The 19,913-nt window shown below is 35.8% G+C and overlaps 1 protein-coding gene across 6 annotated transcripts in view; it reads left to right on the forward strand.

Moving 5' to 3' along the window:
- The window catches only part of LOC308069638 (palladin-like), a 148,080-nt gene that overhangs the window by 14,680 nt on the left and 113,487 nt on the right, over positions 1–19,913 (forward strand). For all 6 annotated transcript variants that reach the window (XM_080402288.1, XM_080402285.1, XM_080402286.1 and 3 more), the window contains 6 exons: positions 8,558–8,736; positions 11,001–11,067; positions 11,619–11,724; positions 12,923–12,997; positions 15,680–15,821; positions 16,137–16,160. In XM_080402288.1, coding sequence (XP_080258414.1) covers positions 11,060–11,067; positions 11,619–11,724; positions 12,923–12,997; positions 15,680–15,821; positions 16,137–16,160 — 355 coding nt within the window. In that variant the 5' untranslated portion in view covers positions 8,558–8,736; positions 11,001–11,059. The remainder of the gene's footprint in view (positions 1–8,557; positions 8,737–11,000; positions 11,068–11,618; positions 11,725–12,922; positions 12,998–15,679; positions 15,822–16,136; positions 16,161–19,913) is intronic.

Genomic DNA, 19,913 nt, shown 5'->3' on the forward strand with positions numbered 1-19,913 from the left:
TGATACATGGAAGCAGCTTCCATGTTTATTGGCATTGGAGGCAAGCTATTGCCTATATTGCACTGGATATTGAAACATACAAGATAGTTCAGAAGACAAAAAAAAATGTTTCCAGCCAAACATGAAGCCTAAAAAGAGAAAATGAAAGAGTTACATGGAATGCTAAAGGAATGCAACAAATGTACATTAGCTGTACGTACTATGCCTGTTTGAATTTGAATTTGTACTTCACTTTATTCTTCCTATCACTTACTGCTCATAGCACCTACCATTTTAGCGTTAAGTCTTCTGAAATACACATAAATATACTACAAAACTACTGTATGAACATTCGTTTCCTAAATCTACTGTCCTGCTTCTTGGCTTTTGTTTTGTTTTTTATTAACCCATTATGCAGAGTTGAATTTGTAGCTACGTCAGAAGGACAAAGAATTTTCCTTTTTAATGTATTGTAAATAATTGTGCAAATTTCAGACCAGATTATGATCCATTAGTATTCACAGGGTTTACTTTGTAATTTTTTCTTTTTTTTTCTTTTTTTCCTTTTTTTCTTTTTTTTTAAACTCTGAAACCCAGAGAGTTTACAAATGGTTTTATTACTGTATTCATGAAACAACCATTTTCCAAACCTAAGTGGTGTAATTTGAGAACTAATAACAAGTGGAAATTTGCAATTATTAAATTATTTTGCCATATCTCATATTTAATGATACTGAAAAAACCCTACATTTATCTATATAGAATACATGTTTAAAAATATAGAAATAACTTGGGTTATTGCAGCTTGGTGCTATTTCCAATTCAATCTTTTTTATCCCCCTTATATTTACAGGCTTTTATAATTAAATTTTGGGGTCTTACATCTGAGGAAAACAATAGTAAGTGAAGGGACAAGATTTTTCAATCTTGACCTTTAACAGCTTAGCCTCCTGAAGTTGAGGGCAGTTTGTTGTGAGGTAGTATTGGTTTTGTTCTGAAGGAAATTTGTTTCAATTTCAACACGTAACAGGAGCTTGAAAAAATGACATATTGTCAAGTGCAGCCATCCAAGGTGCTGAGTGATTGCTTTCATTATTGAAATACACAACTGTAGTAGTAGTAGAGCAAAGAATTCTTTTGGCTCTTCAGTTGTGCCATAAGGTGCCTACTCTGACTTTTGAGGAGAGTAGTAGTTTCCCCTTTGATTATTATTCCAATTTATCCTTCTTCAGTCTGGCTAACCTGTGAGGTGGCAGAGTTGTTTCTTAGGCACCCGCAAAGAAGCTCTAGCCATCTTTGCACAGACTGCATGTCATCTCAAAAGCCACTTCAGGAGATATATCATTTCAGAGGTATGGCTGAGTTGTAAGTGGCGGTAGTACCCATTTGTGTGCTAGGAACTCAAGCTTAGTCAATCAGAAGATGATTTAAAATATCCTGCTATAGACCCGAGGATGTCAGGTACAAAATAATGTTCCATAAAATAGCAAAGTGTGAAGAAACTGACAAGAAGAGATTGTGTTGGGAAATTGTTACATTAAATGTTGTTAATCACTTGTTCTGCAATAAGATTTCTGAATTTTCTGCACAAATGGCTGCTATTAAGAATCTTGTTAAATTAACCTGCAGTTATCTAACGGGTCCAACAGCTTTAAAAAATGTCTTACAGATAAAAGTATGGAAACCTGAGTATCTTAAATTGCATATAAATTATTCTTTGGTTTTTATTCATGCTTTTCATTTACATATTTGAATATGGACACATAATTTGTAAATCTATAGATGCCCAAAATCAGTGCTTATAGAATTTACTCAATGACATGAGAAGACATTGTTACATTTAAGTAACAAGCTGTATATGTGGCAAATAATCAACATGCTTGTTTTAAAAGGTGGTTTGCAGTTTGCACTACATAATTGGTCCTTAAATTACACAGTATTTTCTCTTTCTTGATCCAATGATTACCCAAATATAGAATAAACTGATTTATCTGTCCGCACCTATTTGTCAGTTAAATTGCTGCATCTGAAAGTGTCACATTTATGGCACAGGCTTGTGCCCTAATAAGGAAGAGAGAGTTCTGTGTAAGGTTTCTGAAACTGTGAAATCTATGGCTTACACCTACACCTGGTCTTCAGGAAATATGCAGTTAGGATCGAGAGTAATAATACAGTACTTTGTGTTGTAGTGATAGACAAAAATAAGGAAAAGAAATAAATCTTTCAGGGCAAAGATAAATCAAAATAGGTTATGAGGTAGGATTAAAACTTTGGACTTCAGAAATGGAAAATAAGTTATTCAGCATATAGTTCAGCATTCTGTTATTTCATATATGAAGGCTGACTGTAACATAAGCAATAGTTTTTTAGAATCAATTTCTTTATAAGCATAAGACACTTGTTCATTCTGGTTAGAGAAGAAAATATACAGATTTTTGCTTTAATACTGACTGCTTCTTTGGCCAGTTAAAGAAATATGATCTCCTTGCTGTTCTTCCTGAATAAATATAGCTGCACAGATGTCTTTGTTCTGCATGATGAAACAGGATTACCTGAAATGTGGTATCTCATTTAGATACCACTGGATGCATTTGTGAATATCATTTGCCCCAACACCACAGTACTGTCAACAAGAGTCACTTTCCTGGTTTCTCTGCCATATGGCATAAATGTACCTATGTGGCTTTGAAGCCAGTTCAACAAGAAAGTTGCTAGATGCTTTTCATTATTCTTCTATTAAATATTTAGTTATCTTCTTTATAATCAGAGTTCAAAAAAAAATAGTGAACATAGCCAGTTTTTTAAAAAGTTGCTCCTGTAGGGAGTAGCAAATAGTGAACATTACCTTATCCTCCTACACAGCCTGTTATGTCAGAGAAGTTTATTTCTCACAAATAAACAGCTTTGGACTACATATCCAAATAAGTCATACAGCAGGTACTTCTTTTCTATATGATATATTATACCTGGTTTCTATAAAGAAAAAATTAGCATTAAATATCTTCATTGTAGGCATGGAATGTAATTCAGTTTTCATCTTTCAATCTCACCACTTTTTCCTTTGCATCCAGATATTTTATTCATCACATCATGTATATCTTCTAAACTTTTATAAGAATGCAGGATAAACAGAGACATGCAATTTATAAAAAAGAATTTTTACTAAATTAGAATGGTTTTGTTTTATTAACTCATTCTTGCTATAATTTCCGATAATACATAGTCAAATTATGATAAATGTAAAAAAAAAATCAATTTATTTATTTTAATTACTTCTTATGCTTCTCCCACATGAAGGCCACATCTTTATGACTCTCTCAAAAAAAAAATCTAAACAGAGCTGCAGAACTGTAAGCAAAAAAAAACCCGAAACAAAAACAAACAAAACCCCCCAACTATTTGTGTTTCAGGACAAATTTATTTGAAGTATGTATGTTGTTACTGGTAACTCTGTTATGAATTGCCTATACAAATAATGAAATTGCATGTTGCACAAAAATGGAGCAGTGTGCAAAGAACATAAGCATCTGAATAATCTGATTCATGCAGCGTATTCTAGATCTTATATGGCAAAGTTAATTTCTTTTAAAAATCAAGTCAAATTCTTTAAGTAGTAATGTTTTACAGTGTGGAAGTGTTGGACTGCTTAACTTAAATGCAGAAAAAACAAAATGGAAGTTGCACAGTCTTGTGATGGAAATGCTGACTCTGCCAGTATAGGAATGTCAGAGTATTTCATTTTAACTTTTCTTGCTGGACATACTTAACACCACTAAGGATAAAATTACTTTTTAATTTGCAACTTATCTCTCTGCACTTTTTGTAGCGGTCAGAGTTCCCTATTATAATTCTTCCCTAAGGCTGTATCTTAGAGTTTCACTTCAGCTGCCATTTTAAATTAACTTTTAAGAGTGTGCTGAAAGGAAAACCTTTCTATTCCTCAGTGACTCTCAAAAAACACAAGTTCCAGCAGGATTATGCATTAGAGAGAACCTTGAACTGTTTTTCTTAAGGCCCTGGTGCTTACTCAGTCAGTGTACTGTTCAACTCTGTTTATATTTTGTTCGCAGTCATTAAAATCCCAGGCACACGTGCTCATATGTATTTCCATGCGCGGAGGGTTATGAGGACATAAAGAAGAATGAACAAGAAAGACATATTGTGTGAATTCCTACTTGATGTCAGTGTGCATGGACTGCTGCTCACCTGGCATCTGACTGTCCTTTTTTGTTTGCTGTTCTACCATCATATAATAATGTAGCCAGTGGAAAAGCAAAGTATGGTTTGAAGTGTGAAAAGCGAGGATCTTAATCATTGTTCCCCTGCTACCAAAATACCTCTGGTTCGCTTTCTTGGAGTATTGACTTTCCAGTCTAGTGATTGTGTTTCAGTGCCTGCATTAAATACTTAATTGCTATCATTTTAACATACAAGAGATATAATGCAGGTGAAAAACTAAGCACAGCTGGAGAAAAGGCAAGGCAAAGAGTGGTACAGTGGAAATACAGTCAGGAAGATAAATTGAGAGAAGAGAATGAAGAAGAAAGTAGAAGAGAACAGAGAAATTCAATGTAATTTGAAATGTGGCAAGATACATAATGACTAATAAAATTAATTCCAGTTACATAAAATGTATATTCCTTTTATTGGCTTTTTTGTTTGCCAGCCTTTGTCTAACATCTTATGGTAGTTTCTGTTCTCTTTCAAGGGGATCTTTCCCTATAAATTTGCACGAATGCTAGCGTGGCCTGCAGGAATGCACCTAGGATGCAAGCTTGAGTTCTTATTCTGTAGACTGATATGTATACACATATGGAAACGTTTTTGTTGGTCTTTCTGCCTGTTTGGTTTCTATCTGGACTTCTTATACAATATTGAGAACCTACAACAAAGGGATAGGGAAATGAGTAGGTACTTTTTGTACTTAATATCCAGAACCTGTGAAATACATGTCTTTTTAAAACGATGTTCTTTCTACAGGAAATTCTCTTTTTCACAAAGCATCTGCAATGAGTCCTCTGCACTTTCAGTGTTTCTTGGTTTTGGTTTGGTTTGGGGTATTTTGGCTCTCCAAAAGCGTTATTGTTTTCTCACAGCTAGATAATAATCCTCTAACCCAAGAGGATCAGTAGGTTGGAATAGACTGGACATGAGTTAATGCTGCCCTAGTTAGCATAAAGCTGGAATTTCCTTGCAAGACTTGCTTTATGGCTGTTTTTCTGTGTCTAGCCATGAGTCCTCCTCATGGTTTCTTTGGCTAAGTTTCCCTTTGATAGTGATTTGTTGCTTGCTTTGGTGATCCCTCTGCAGAGAGAATGCTGTAAAGATCTGTCTTTGAGTCTTTTTCAGTCCTTAGGAGCAGAAAATCCTCTTACCATGACTATTTCAAGTGTGATGGCATTAAGGCTGATGGGGCCTGTAGATAGCAGTTTTGTGCTCTGTAAAAGCCCATACTATATAAAAGATGGAAAACTAAAATTCACTGTGTATTTGGGCAAAAATTACTTCATTTATTTTTGTTAGCTGACCCTTTTTTTAATTCACAAACTCTCTTGAACTGAACTGGCAATTAGCAAGTCAAGTATTTCAGTTGAGTATTTTCTCATTCACTTAATTTTGATGTAATCTCCAAGAGAAATTCATGTTAATCAATCCTCTCTTTTTATTAACATGTAGATGGAAAAGGAAAAAAAAATACAATTAGAAAGGAAAGAGAATATAACTAAGCCTTTTCCAGTGTTTTTCATTTCAAATAACTCTGCTTTTGCCCATTGTGAAGGTGAATCCTTCTTTTCACAATAAACAGTGCAGTCCCACACCAGGCTAGTTTCACATTCATCTAACGTCACCTTAATGATGACTGAGGTAATTTTGTATTGAATTGCTTATTTATGTGGTTTTTTTCTGTGGCACACAGTGTCTGATGTAGCAGGTCAGAACTCATTTTCAGTGGTATGTCGCTGATGTGATGCAATGAGTCTCAGTCCCAACCAGTGTTGAGGAATAGCTCCCACTGCTTGAGGCTGTGTCTATGCACTAATCAAGGGACAGTGTAGAACTTGCCCTCCTAAGAAAAAAGAAATGCTTATTAAATGTCATCTGACAAAAAATTATAAATGGATTATTAATTTTAGATTCATATGCCTATCACAATTTCTTAAACGCTTTGTGAGCATGGGATTTGGGAGATGATAGAAATCCATACAATTTGCATGAAACTAAAACAGGATCTATCTGAGAAAATAATTAGGTTTGGAGGAGAGGTTTTCCTTTGCAGGATGTTTCTGGAAAGGAAAGTAGAGCTAATGGTTAGATAGAGCCTCATATTACAGGCTCTTGTCTGTGATTGTCTAGAAATTGAATGAACCTCTCTCTTGTGCATATCATTTAATGTGACTTAGGAAAGGCTGCACAGAGGTTAGGACTCTGAAGGTCTAATAAGGAGAAATAGTAGCAGAGGTCCTCACACCAGGAGAAGGGAGAACTTGCGACAAGAGGAAAGGAGGGGAAGAGGGGGAAGAGAAATGTTAATTTTGGCAGTTGAGCTGACAGAATGGATTTGTCTCCAAGCCCAATAGTTGTAAAAGTAGGCCAAAGGGGTCTACTGAGTAAACAAATGGAAGTTTGTTAGTTCCTTCCAGAAATTATACTTTCTGTGCGCGCTGTCTGGGCACAACAGAAGACAGAAAAAGAACTTGTTAGTCTTTTAATTACAGAAGACTATTACATATGGTTTTAATGCCACTATCAATTTTTTTTCACCTTCAGGGATAAAAGATCTATTGTTCATAAACACAGAAGGCTTGCCCACAGTTCTGGGTGTTATTAAGGAGAATTCTCTAAGTGTAAATCTGTTAGGTTTCTTAAGTCTGCATTCTGAAATAAGCATGAAATTTCAATTTTTAAAATCTAATATTTTCAGAAGAAAGCTTTGAAACCTACTTTTTATTTCTATTAATATATAGTGTGCTAATTAAAAAAGAGCAATAAAAGTGAGGGGGTTCATTTCTAAAGACTCCTCATTGGTTTTTACTTTGTAGTATCTGTCATCCTGTAACGTTGCATGATTTTCCTAAATAAGTAGGGGAGGTTCTGTAATTCCTTGGGGTTACTTTGTTTTTAGGCAGCAGGGGAAAGCCATCTGATAGAGAGGGAAAAATTTTAATTCTGAAGTATTACTGGAATGTAATTGCAAAAATTCTCTCATTAACGTGCAAACTAAAGGAAAAATATTATTTTCTTTTTTGTGGCAGATTTTCAGTCTTCTAAATTATTTTTTAAAATACCATTGTCTTTGCATTTGAATTGACTCTTCATAAACTTATGTGGTTATATTTATTTGGGTTTTTTTTTAAAAGTCCTTACTACAGTAGAAAACACAGAGTGCATGGGGGGAAGAGAATGAAAGATCACTTTTGAAGCTTCCTGTAAAGAATTACTTATTTTTCTATTCTCACCACAGCAAGATTTGAATTTTGGGGTGGCAGAGGAAGAAGAGGGAAAGGAGGGTAGAGAGAGAACATGGAAAAGCACAGATTAGGATTTGAAGGAAGAGTGGTAAAGATCAGAGTGAATTTGTAGGACTGGATTTAGATTAACAAATTTAGAAAGACTTGGTTGAGAATGGAAGAAAGGCTGTTGCCTAATGGTTTTCCCTGAGTGACTCACCAGTCCACCACTCCTTGCAAAAATGCATAGCAGCCGGTATAAAAAAAAAGCATTCTACTACTCATACTTTCTGCACTGCTAGAAATATGGATAAAGCAGAGAGCAGCCTATGAGAATAGGGCTAGCTGATATAAGGGAATCAAACAGAAAAAAGATGGGACCTGGTACCTTCATGGCAGCAATGTGGACTGAGAACATGGACTAGCTCTTCAGGCAGCCTGCACTGGAAGATGCTTGACCCACCTGACATAAACAAAATAGGCTGTGCTTTTACCTAGTAATAAGTCACCCAAGCTAGGTGTCTGTTTTGCGTGTACTGAAACCCAGTGCTCTTGTTGGGGCATACGTCTTTGTATTTTATGTATTGTAATGTATTATATCCATACATAAAAATCCAGGGCTAGAAAACCAGTTTATGTTCCTGATCTGAGGCAAGAGTAAACCTATTTAAAGCTCTGCAATATGGAGGAGCCTGTACCATGGAATTATATTAGGTTGACTGGGCATGATGGACAAAAGTCAAACATCCTCTGTGGAGAATTGGTGATTATTAGGAAGAAGGGGATAGCAAGTTAAATGGAAATGGATTAGGCTGTGGTCAAAGCAAGCCAGTACATATGATATGCTGAAAGCATTAATTCTATCAAAACAGGACAGGAAATTGTTTTAAATTGTAGGTGTGTACAATTTTCTTAGCATTCAGAAATGTCTCACTACCTTTTAAGTAACGTTTATGCCAGCAAGTGATTTCTTTGTGAATGTCATTAAACACTTCAAAGCATTATGTGCTGATTTCAGTAGCAATTTAGATTTTTGCAGAAGGGTGTAATGTCTTCTTGTGTGTGATGAGCCTGAACCAATCCTTTATGTTCTTTTTTTCTTTGTCTTTCTAAATGTGTGTGGACTGCAGATGGTTCTGTGAAGGAAAAGAACTCCAGAATTCCCCTGACATTCAGATCCGTTCTGCAAGTGGAGGACTTCATTCACTAATTATAGCAGAAGCCTTTGAAGACGATACTGGACGCTATACTTGTCTGGCTTCAAATTCCATTGGTTCAGATAGCACATCAGCTGAAATATTCATCGAAGGTAAGAGGTGAAATCATAAAATACTTGATGCATACAGGAAAGGATAACTAAGCTGAATTTACTTTTGGTTCTGTATGTTAAGGTTACATTTGCTTTGGTGGTACTTTTACAGTGTTCCTCTGCTTCCCTTTAATGCAACACATTTTGAACATCACATGATACTCGTTCAGGTATTTCAAGGAATGTCCCAGGAATCAGTGGGTAAATTGCTATTTACTTAGGGTACAAGTAAGGTAAAGAATGGAAAAGGAGAAATAAGCAGAGCTTTTGGCATATGGCTAGATTTTAAGTAGTACCCTCTGTAAATCAAAGTAATCCCTGTCTCAGTTCTGAACTTGCTCCCAGTGCAAGTAAGTGTGGCTGCCCCAAATGAATCTTCTTCAGTCATGTGTAAGCATGTTATAATTCTTCATATTTCGTACACTGGCTTTAAGTCAGGTTAAAAGTCAGTAATACTGCTTTTGTCCAAAATCAACTGGTAGTAATTTTAAAAATATTTGACTTCAAAATTAATCATAATTCCAGTATTATTTTATCTGAGGAAGTTTAATAACTTGACCATGAACAAAATTATTAAATTATTTTTTTAGTGGAGGACTGTATTTTAGGCATGATTATATTAATCACATACTGATTTTTATTTTTATTCATGCATCTTTCAAAGATTTTGGTAATATATATTCTTTTACCAGCTTTGTAACTCATTAAAATTCATTTAAAAGGTTACCTGAAAGCATAAAACAAATTAAGATAACAAATACTCATAACAAATCTTAATAATAAAATACCAAAATTATTAAATAGCTTTTGATTAACAAAGCAATAAACTTTTTTGCTATAAATTAGCTAAATCATGACAGATATGCATTTATAAGGTTTCTTCCATTATGTTTTTTATTCTCAGAATTTTTTTATCCCACATTGGGATCAAGACTTTTCTGAATCTTATGGATTCTAGTAAGACTTGTTTACAGAAGTAAGCATATTTCAGAAATACTCAGGTATAGTACAAATATATAATATTGTGTGAAGTTGTAACAGAAGCAACACTAAAAAAGAAACATCTAGGTAGAGAGATACAGCAAACAAAACAATTCCTCTTTTGAGACCTGGCAAAGTCTTGCTATATGGAAGTGCTATCTTGAAGTTTTACAATATGTAACTTTGAAAGACAGAGAAACGTACAAGTTGTTAGGCTCATCCCCTATGATCTTTAAGGAAACCAGATTGTTACACAGGCATTGCTTTGTACATTAATAGTCTTTGTACATTAATAGTCTTGATGACAATGATGCCTCATGCTTTCTTCTGTGCAGCAGGCCCTGCTACACAAGACCTGGTTATCCTTTGCTTATGGGAAATACTTTCATGTAGACCCACTTTGCTGTCTTGACATTGCTTCTCCCTTCTTACCTTTTCTGTGCCACTTGTTGCTTTGATTTTTATATTCTAAACTTTGAAAATAAATAGGGTACTTGGGTGCCTCAGTCCAATTTTTGTTTCATTAGAATCAGTCTATGCTATAATATGCATATTGATTATGAATTGCTTATGATTTGTATTACAAATACGGCTATCCATATGGATGCACAAATCCTTTGAGGAGTAAGAGGAGTAATACGTACTGCACAAATGTCTAGGATAAATGTGTGAAGTACCAGTTGTTAGGAAAAATAAAGACAAATAAATGCTTTCATTTTTTTTTTCTTTAAGTGAGTTCAGGGTATTGCCAAACTCATACATTCTATGAAGACTTCCACTGGCAAGAAATACCAGTATATAAATGTTATATATAGGTTAATGTAAATACTCTGAGCTGTGCAGATTGTGGGTAGCAAGTTTAGTCTGAAAATGTCTTGCATACTGAGTTGCTCACCCTTAAGGCTGAAGATTTGTTATCTGTGTATAAGCTATATGTTTGGTTAAGCTTTGAGTTTTAACTTTCAAGAAAATGAAATTATACATTTCCAGTAGAGTAGTAGTCAGAATTTTTTTTTAACCATATTTACTTCAATATGAAGGAAGACAGCTGAGAGCATAGGGAAAAGAGGTGGCAATTAAATTGTCATGGTTATGATTTCTGTAACTGGCTAAAGTACATAGCTAGAATCTTAACCAGATAAGAAAAACTGCCATAGTTTATTACAGAGAATTCTCAACTCTTGAAGTGAAATGCAAAAGTAGTGTAGTTTTTTCTTTGGAGTTTAAACATTAAATAAATCAGTAAAAGGATATAAGATTATTAAAAATACTTTCTTTTCCAGGTGCCAGTTCCACAGATTCAGAGAGTGAAAGTTTAATTTTCAAATCAAAATCTGGAGCTATGCCACAGTAAGTGTGCAAAGTAGAACCAATGCTGTGCAAATGTTCTTAATAAGGAGCACTGGAAAACCTATGGTAGTTTTAGATCTGAATAAGCATCTGGGATATATTTCTGTATGTCTTGTCTTTTCTCCTTCTCTCATATGATACAAATGTGTAGTATTATAGCTGTAGATTGTATTAATGTGCTTGTGCTGTCAGAGAAGTCTGGCCTTAGCCTGACAACTCTTCTGTTGATACCAGCTTCTCATTTTCAGGAGTAACTTTAAGTTAACCAAGCCTCCATTTGTGAACATGCAGCCCTTTGCCTCCAGAAAAACAGATAGAGGCCTACGATTAAAGACACAAAAAGCATTTTAGTTTGTATCTTAAATCAGTACTTTTTATTGGGTGTGAAAGTGTAAATTAGCCTAAGATTGTGTTCTGCTCAGGCTTCCTCCAGTGTTGATCTTTTCAGCTGATAAGGACATACTTAAAGATGTAGAAAACACAAGGTAGCTTATGTATAATAAGCTAACGTAAAGACCTTATAAAGTGCTTGCTGTTTTCTTTTCTTACAGGGCTCAAAAGAAAACCACCTCTGTTTCCTTGACAATAGGATCTTCTGCACCACAGTCTGGAGTCACCACAGCTGTAATTCAACCTATCTCTGTGCCCAGTCAGCAGGTATTTTTAGACACCAATTTTTAAATTAGTAAAAGTATTTTAATTTTTTTCAAAAATTTTAAGTCCTGAAAAACTCCATTGTTTTGAGCAGGGGTCCTCAAACTTTTAAACAGGGGGCCAGCACGTGGATGAAGTGGCAGGAAGACATCTGCGGCTGCTTGGTTTGCCCCCCCAACCCCTGGCAGGGGGTGGGGCAGGGGGGTTCTGTAAATACCGGGGGCCGGATTGAGGACCCTGGGGGGCCATATCCAGCCCGCGGGCCGTAGTTTGAGGACCCCTGGTTTTAAGGAATTATACTATTGAAGTATAAACTTAAGTTATCATTAGATATATATAATAAATGTTATATATATATTTAAATTAAGTTATAAGATAATGATAATTTTTAAAATTTAAGTATATATCTAGTGAATGGGGCATAAAAGTAAATATACACACGGATTCTTACACAATGTGTATCAACACAGCATGTGATCAGCTGACATATCTGTGATGATGAAAATTACAGAGTATATCACTTAATAGTGACTTCTTCCAATTCCGAGAGACTGTAATACAAATGAATGCCTACAATATTTTTTATCAAAAGTTTTAAATTTTGTTATTAAATTAAATATTGAAGTGATTTTTCTGGCCCTTTTAGAGAAAATTAAGTTTTACTATCTAGAAGTTAAATGTAGAAAATCAATGTTCATTAGTTTATACTAAGTTTTAATGCCACTGTGGCTTACTTTGTATATAAATTATAAAATACAAATAAAATAAAAATCTCTGCTAGACTGTACATGGTAAATTCTCTTCTATTCCTTTGGCTAACCTTGGTAAGCTTTTAGGTACCTGAATTTATTTCTTACTACATCAGCCAAGGGATGTAGTAACAGGAGAGGCAAAAATGCTTCAATGCAAAGAGCTTCCTTGAATGATGTTAACAGGAGTCAAACTCTCAAAATACTTCAAGGCAAAGACAGTTGGATATAAAATTTTCATGGGAAGTACAGAAGCCTTTAAAGTTTGCATTTTGATTTCAGAAGTGTAACAGATGAGAAATAGTGATGCCACTCAAGAAGCATGTAAGAACAAGAACACCATAATAATAAGACTGTACATTTAAGAGTTTGCATTATCATACATATATGTAGGCCATATTATTGAAACTAATAGACTTTCCATTTTATAGCATTGTTGCGTTGCTTTGCAGGTTCAAAGCCCTACTTCGTATCTGCACCGTCTGGATGGACCCAAGCCTATCTATTCTGCACCCATTTTTACAAAGGTAAGTTTTATTCATCATGACTTCTACATCATACTCCTATAGTCTGGAAGGAAATATCAAAATGATTTATCCTAATGTAGGAATGTTTGATTGTGTTAAAACTTTTACAGTTTTCATTATCCTTTTCAGTATTAATGACTTCCTAAGAAAATACTTTTCAACTGCAACAATGAAGTTCTTATGCATTCTACCCTATTAAAATCACTAGTGGAATAACATGAATATTCTGTATGTGTTTTTCTTATGCCCATGACTGTCCTCCATTAAGAAATCTTTGTAAAATAAAATAAAGTAGGCACCAATTACACATCATAGTCATGACAAAGCTTCATTCACAATAATTTACCTACTGGCAAGAGCAAGTAACAGTGTTTTTTACTTCATTTTAGAAAAAAAAAAAGCCATGCAGTTGTGTTAGTTTAAAAAGCAGTTCAGATGTTGGGATGTCTTGTAAAATGTAAGGCACAGAATCATAGAATCGTTCAGGCTGGAAAAGACCTTTAAGATCATCAAGACCAACCATTAACCCAGGACTGCCAAGCCCACCACTAAACCATGTCCCTTAGTGCCACATCTACAGTCTTTTAAATACCCTCAGGGATGGTGACTCAACCGCTTCTCTGGGCAGCCTGTTCCAATGACTGATAACCCTTTCAGTGAAGAAATTTTTCCTAATATCCAATCTAAACCTCCCCTGGTGCAACTTGAGGCTGTTTCCTCTTGACCTACTGCTTGTTACTTGGGAGAGGAGACCAACACCCATCTCACTACAACCTCCTTTCAGGTGGTTGTAGGCAGCAATAAGGCCCCCCTGAGCCTCCTTTTTCTCCAGGCTGAACACCCCGGTTCCCTCAGCCGCCCCTGACAAGACTTGTGCTCCAGACCCCCCACCAGCCTCGCTGCCCGTCCCTGGACACGCTCCAGCACCTCATTGTCCCTCTTGCAGCGAGGGGCCCAAACCTGAACACGGTACCTGAGGTGCGGCCTCACCAGTGCCGAGCGCAGGGGGACAATCACTGCCCTTGCCCTGCTGGCCACACCGTTTCTGATAAATGGACCTTTTAGAAGGGAAACTTTCATTCAGTAATTCTTAAGTAAATACTTAAGTCAATATTTATCTTCACTTTCATCCCAAATCTAACTTTAGAACTGGGAATTAGGTAACACAAAAAGACAGACAGCATAGTTCCCTAATCTCTAAAATAAAAATTTAATAGAAAATATGATTTTCATTATGCCTCAAACCATCATTTCCATAGCAGTAATTATTACTTAATCACTATTTGTTGAAGTCTAAATGAAGATAAGAAGGGATTTCTGGTTATTACTTCAGAAAAAAATTGACTAAAAGATAATATAGGACAGCAAGTAGTTTTGCTTAGAGATGAGTAAACCCTGTTCTCCACAGCTGTCTAGCTTGGCTCCGTCATATCTCTTTCTCATGCCAGGAAAGGTCTGACACTGTCCCGCATAATTCTGCACTGATACTGCAGGTATCATAGGAGAGTGAATAGTGGAGGTACAAGGGAGTAGAGACTATGGTTACTGCAAGGTAGGGAGCCAGGCAACTTCATAATAAGTGTGGGAAATAGAAGAAATCCAGCCCTCATTCAGAAACTACCAAAGCAATCAGAACTCCACTGTTCCTTCCCAATTCACCTGTCTCTTGTCCCTGAAATCCAGTATTAACTGGCTTAAGTCAGTTGGATCATACTAAACAAAAACAACATTAATTACAGAAGAAACAAACCAGATATGAACAAAAAAATATATACTTAATACAGCTTCCTGACATGAATTTCTTTCTCCACAAGCTTCATGCAGCAATCCAAACATTTTTATGTTTCCATGTAACAAAATTCTTACGTGTTTGATTAACTAGAGATCTGTGAATAGTAACTAGGCAGAACTCTGAACTTAGACCTAACTTCAAGTGCTTTGCTGCATCAAGGCCTAAACCTTATTAATAAACTGGAAAGGCAATGAGACAGCCAGTACAGTAAAAAGACCCTCATTTATAATTTTAAGAGGGATAGCAAAGGCAAAAAAAGTAGCTGTCTCCTGTCAATCCTGCTACTTAAAATACTGTGTTTCTCTTTTTTCACTGCAGTTATTCATCAAAGATTTAGACCATTCCTGCAGTTTTTCAGATGTGTATAAGAATTTATTTCAGCCATAATACTGTCTCAGAAGCTATCCATACAAAAGTCCTTATTGTATTTATGTCATCTAATTTTGCTTGGTTGGTTATAAATGGCTCAGAGGAAAAGCAACTCCACATTCTAGAGGTTGACCTGAAAGCAGCACAGCTACTCTCTCCGGACCAAGTCAATCAATGTGTAGTTAGTTGCAGAATTTTCATTTCATCTTGTGGAAGGATGAAAACTGAAAGGTCAGACTGCAACTCTCCGTTTGTGATGGTCTGACAAATTAAATACTTCTATACCAATTCCATCTTTGGTCATATTAAGAATGTATTTGAAAATAACCTATTCAGTCATTTTTAACTGTATAGCTGATATATTAGATTTAATCAGAGTGAAAATACAGCTCACAGAAAATATCTATTGCAAAAACGTAATGGCACAATAAAATGAAGTGGAAATACAAAGGGAAGAAAAGACTGCTTTTAAGAATGTAAAATGCTCCCAGTTCATTTGAGTTGTGATTGTTATATTTCAGGAGCTACAAAACTCCACAGCATCTGAGGGACAAGTCGTGGTATTGGAATGCAGGGTCAGAGGACCCCCTCCCATTCATGTTAAGTGGTTTCGACAGGGCGTTGAAATTCAAGATTCTCCAGACTTCAGAATTCTCCAAAAAAGTAAGGCAATAAACTTAAGCGGCTACTTTTGATACAGGATGGGAAAAGATAATGAAATTAGCCTGTCAGGATTGAGTTTTGGATAGTCTTCTCTTTCTCACATTTCAGCAATTATAATGGCTAGAGGTAATAATTGAACTACTGCTACCGACAGACAATTTAAGTATTCCTTACTTTGTAATGCGTCTGCACAGATTCTGTACTTTTCTACAGTATTTCAGTATAATATGTTAATTCAGTATAATGTTGTTTATAAATGTAATCTTTAATACTATTTTTCTTGTTTGTTTCCCCTCCTTGTGATGTGATATGCAGAGCCACGATCTGCAAATGAACCTGGTAAGCATCATATGAAAAAATAATCTCTTGATTCACTAGCTCTTTGAGTTTGTACTGAAGCCATAAATAGAAAAGTGTATTCTGCTGAGCACTGATAATATGAAATCCCCTTAAAGACAATGTTTCTTTATCACATTATCCATACTTTACCCTGTTCTTTATATCAGTTCCTTTATTAGTTAAACAGTAAATTCATTTAGACCAGCAAGGAGAGTCTCACAGCTTAAACTTTGAAGCAAACTTCATTCTCAGAAAATGAGCAATTTGCATGCTACTGAGGAAAAAGAACAAATCCCACAAAATCCCATTACCCAAATTGTACTCAAGAGTTTCTTAACACCCAACCACTAAATGCTGGTTTTGCCAGTCTAGCTTGCCTGATGTGAAGTGTCTTAAATGCAAGTAAAAACTGATCCTCAAAAACAAAGGCACATTGAAATTTCTAGCCTATTTGCAAGATAAAAGTCCTACATTTCAGCAAGGAAAGTGTTCTTCCAACTACATGTTTTCTCTGGCTGCTTCATTTTCCCATTATACATCCTTATATGCTGTGGTAGTTTCTTGACTAGTAAGTGGATGCTAAAAGGCTGAAAATGTTTCTTCTTTAATGTTTCTAAGTCAAACAACTCGTAGAAGAGAAGACGGTGATAAGGTCCAAGCCTTGATTTAAAAGGGTGGCTGGTTGTGCTTGAATATGCTTGAATTTGGAGAGAGTTTTAATTATGGAGTAGAAAAATAAAACAGAAAAGTTTTCTAAGACCTGGGTGTTCTCCAAGTGTCTCTGAAGGACCTTAGCAATGGAGGGGTGTTTTAAGCTTGGAGGGGTCACATTGGTAGTCTTTGCAGGGAGAACAGAATTAGCAGCTGAGTGATATTTATAAGGTAGCAGTGTGGTTATGAGGATATGGGCTAGGAAAAAGCAGTGGAGAGTTAATCCTAGGCGAAATGCAGCTTTCTCTTAACTTTCATGGAAAAGAGAAGAGGCAAAGAGGGGAAAAGCTCCTGCTTTTCTTTGTCTGGTACTCAATTGTTCTCTTACTACTTCACAAAATTGTTATATACCTATTTTACTTCATGACCATCATACATAAACATATATAAAACCACAGATGTGTGTGCATGCCCCCCCCCCCCCCCCCATGCATGCTCTGTCTTGACAGTTAATATTATTAATTGTGGTGTGCAGCATCATCACCTCTAGTTAAACAGCTGATGCCCAGAATACATGTGACTAAATGATTTTATCTGTGGAGGCTTGAACTGTGAGGCACTAGAATGAAAGAAGAGTGCTGGAAAACCAAGTTAACCTCTAATGAGGAATTAAAACATATCCGAGTGCTAACAATGGGCTATTGGTAGTTTATAATTGTAATCCAAACTTTAAGGTTTAAAGATTGTAAGTTACAGTACAAAACAATTTGAGAAGAGTTCCAATACGGTAACAAGCTTTTGGATATGAAAATAAATTACGGAGAATTGATTTGTGTTGAAATTTATTCAATTCTGTATCTTTCTCGGAAGATTCTCCTGTAATACATATTACAAAATCAGCCTCTCAACTTAGCTGTTTTCTTGGTATCTTAAAAAAAAAAGATCAGTGGGTTGACTTTTTTCCCTGTCCCAGAGAAACTTATTTCCTATCCAAGTAGTAACATCTTTTCTAGATTTAATCTACCCACACTATGAGAATAGTACCTAGTATACCTAGCGCACTGTTGTTACTAGGAGCTTCTTTTCTACAAAATCATTTGAACTGCGTTCACTCTCTTCTTTAACATGATAGAAAATTCCTGAAAGAACTGAAACTTTATGGAAAGGATTCTATGAAGTCTAAATTTCCTAGAATATATTAGGATGGGGTTTTTTAATACCGGTATTTGAAAGTTCTGTCAAAACTCACAATCACGAGTAATGTTTGCCCATTTTTGGTAATCTCTTTTTATTCCTTCACCCTCTTTAGGCACCATAATGTCTATAATGCTACATGAACAAGATATTTTGGAGTAGGAATGCAGTGTTATCTGGTAGAAAGGAGAAGCACTTGTTTGCTTGAGACAAAAGGTTCAAATTCCATTGTGTGAATAGTCGAGTACAAAGGAAATCCTATATTATGCCTCTTACAAGAAGATTTTTTTTTTGATGGAAAACTAAGTAATTTTCAGTATTGTTAGTTGCAAGGTTCATGTAGCCTATCTGACAGATACTACTGTGGAATAAGTAAAAATATTCATGATAGTTCACAAAGCTAACGATTTCCTTTCATAGATGCTACCTGAAATGGGAAATAGAAGGTGGGATTCTGAGTCCAAAATGATTATCACTTTTCCAGTCCTCTCACAAACTTGTGCCATCATGCTGATGGTGCTGAACACTCTCACTCCCCTGTCTGGTTAGCTTGCAGACCCTGGGAGAAGATACGTAAACCCTTCTAAAAAGTACTAGGGAATGGATCCTTAAATGAAAGGTGCATTTCTTGGGTTTTCTCAGATACAGAAAAGTTATTTAATATCAAGGTATCTCATACCACTCTCAGGTAGGTGGCAAGGTAAGAGTGGCAAGGCAAGAGTAGCAAGGCATCTCAAAAAACTGTTTTTGTGTCTGTATTGTGGTTTAATAGACCAATAGACCTAACAGTAGTGAATGCCTGACAGCAATCTTTTTTTTTTTCCTCCATGCCTGTAATTCTTTTGTAATATATATTTATAAGCACCTTCCTGCTGTCCATAACCTATAAAAGACTTTCAGTTTGTTATTTTATTCTCCCTGGATTCATTTATCTAAGTCAGGGGTCCTCAAACTACGGCCCAGATACAGCCCCCCAGGGTCCTCAGTCCAGCACCCCATATTTACAGAACCCCCCCGCCCCTGCCGGGGGTTGGGGGAGGGAAACCAAGCAGCCACAGATGACTTCCTGCCACTTAATCTGCGTGCCGGCCCCCTGGTTAAAAAGTTTGAGGACCCCTGATCTAAGTACTGTCCCTGTAAGGTTTGTCCATGTATCAGTTCCTACTAAGCCTTATTAAATAATATGCAGTATCTTACTCACCACTAAAACTAATGACATTCTCTTATTGACTCATTTGTGTAGGAATTGACTCTCTGCATGCAAGGGGAATGTAAATTAAGTTTAGGCAAAATGTAAATATTTCTTTTTGGTGTAAATGATGAGCAGTGTTTTATGTATTAGTAGTAATACTGGCAATAAGTAACACTGTTTTTTAGGATGTCATGAAGGATCTTAAAATTTCTACAACAGGAAGCTGGGTGGGTACCAGAAATGTAACAGGTACAGCATTGGTTTATGATGCAATTCATACTCTTCAGAAGCCAGATGAAACAATACCTGCAGAGGAAATGGTTCATATGCAAACAAACAACTGCTGTTCAGTGCGGATGGTGTGAACATATGTGCAAGATTGATATGGAAAACAGCATGCCTATGCTAGATAATTATTCAGAATTTTGAAAGATGGACATGATTTCTAAAAATGTTTCCAAGTGTACAACCTCCATGGAATTTTACATAAATTTTAACAGGTTGTAGTCTGACTTTAATTGCTGGTTATCAACCAAATTCCAACCATCAATACTTCATAGTGCTCAAAAACATTGGTCATCCTTTGCTACACCAGTATTAATGATTCAGAAGAAAAATCTTCCATGAACTCACACAGGTAAAAAATTAAGAAGGAAGGTGAGGGTGGGTGGCTACTTTTTTGGGGTACATTCTATCTACCCTAATGCATTTTGCAC

This window comes from Falco punctatus (assembly GCF_963210335.1).
Source record: "Falco punctatus genome assembly, chromosome: 1".
Lineage (NCBI taxonomy): Eukaryota > Metazoa > Chordata > Aves > Falconiformes > Falconidae > Falco > Falco punctatus.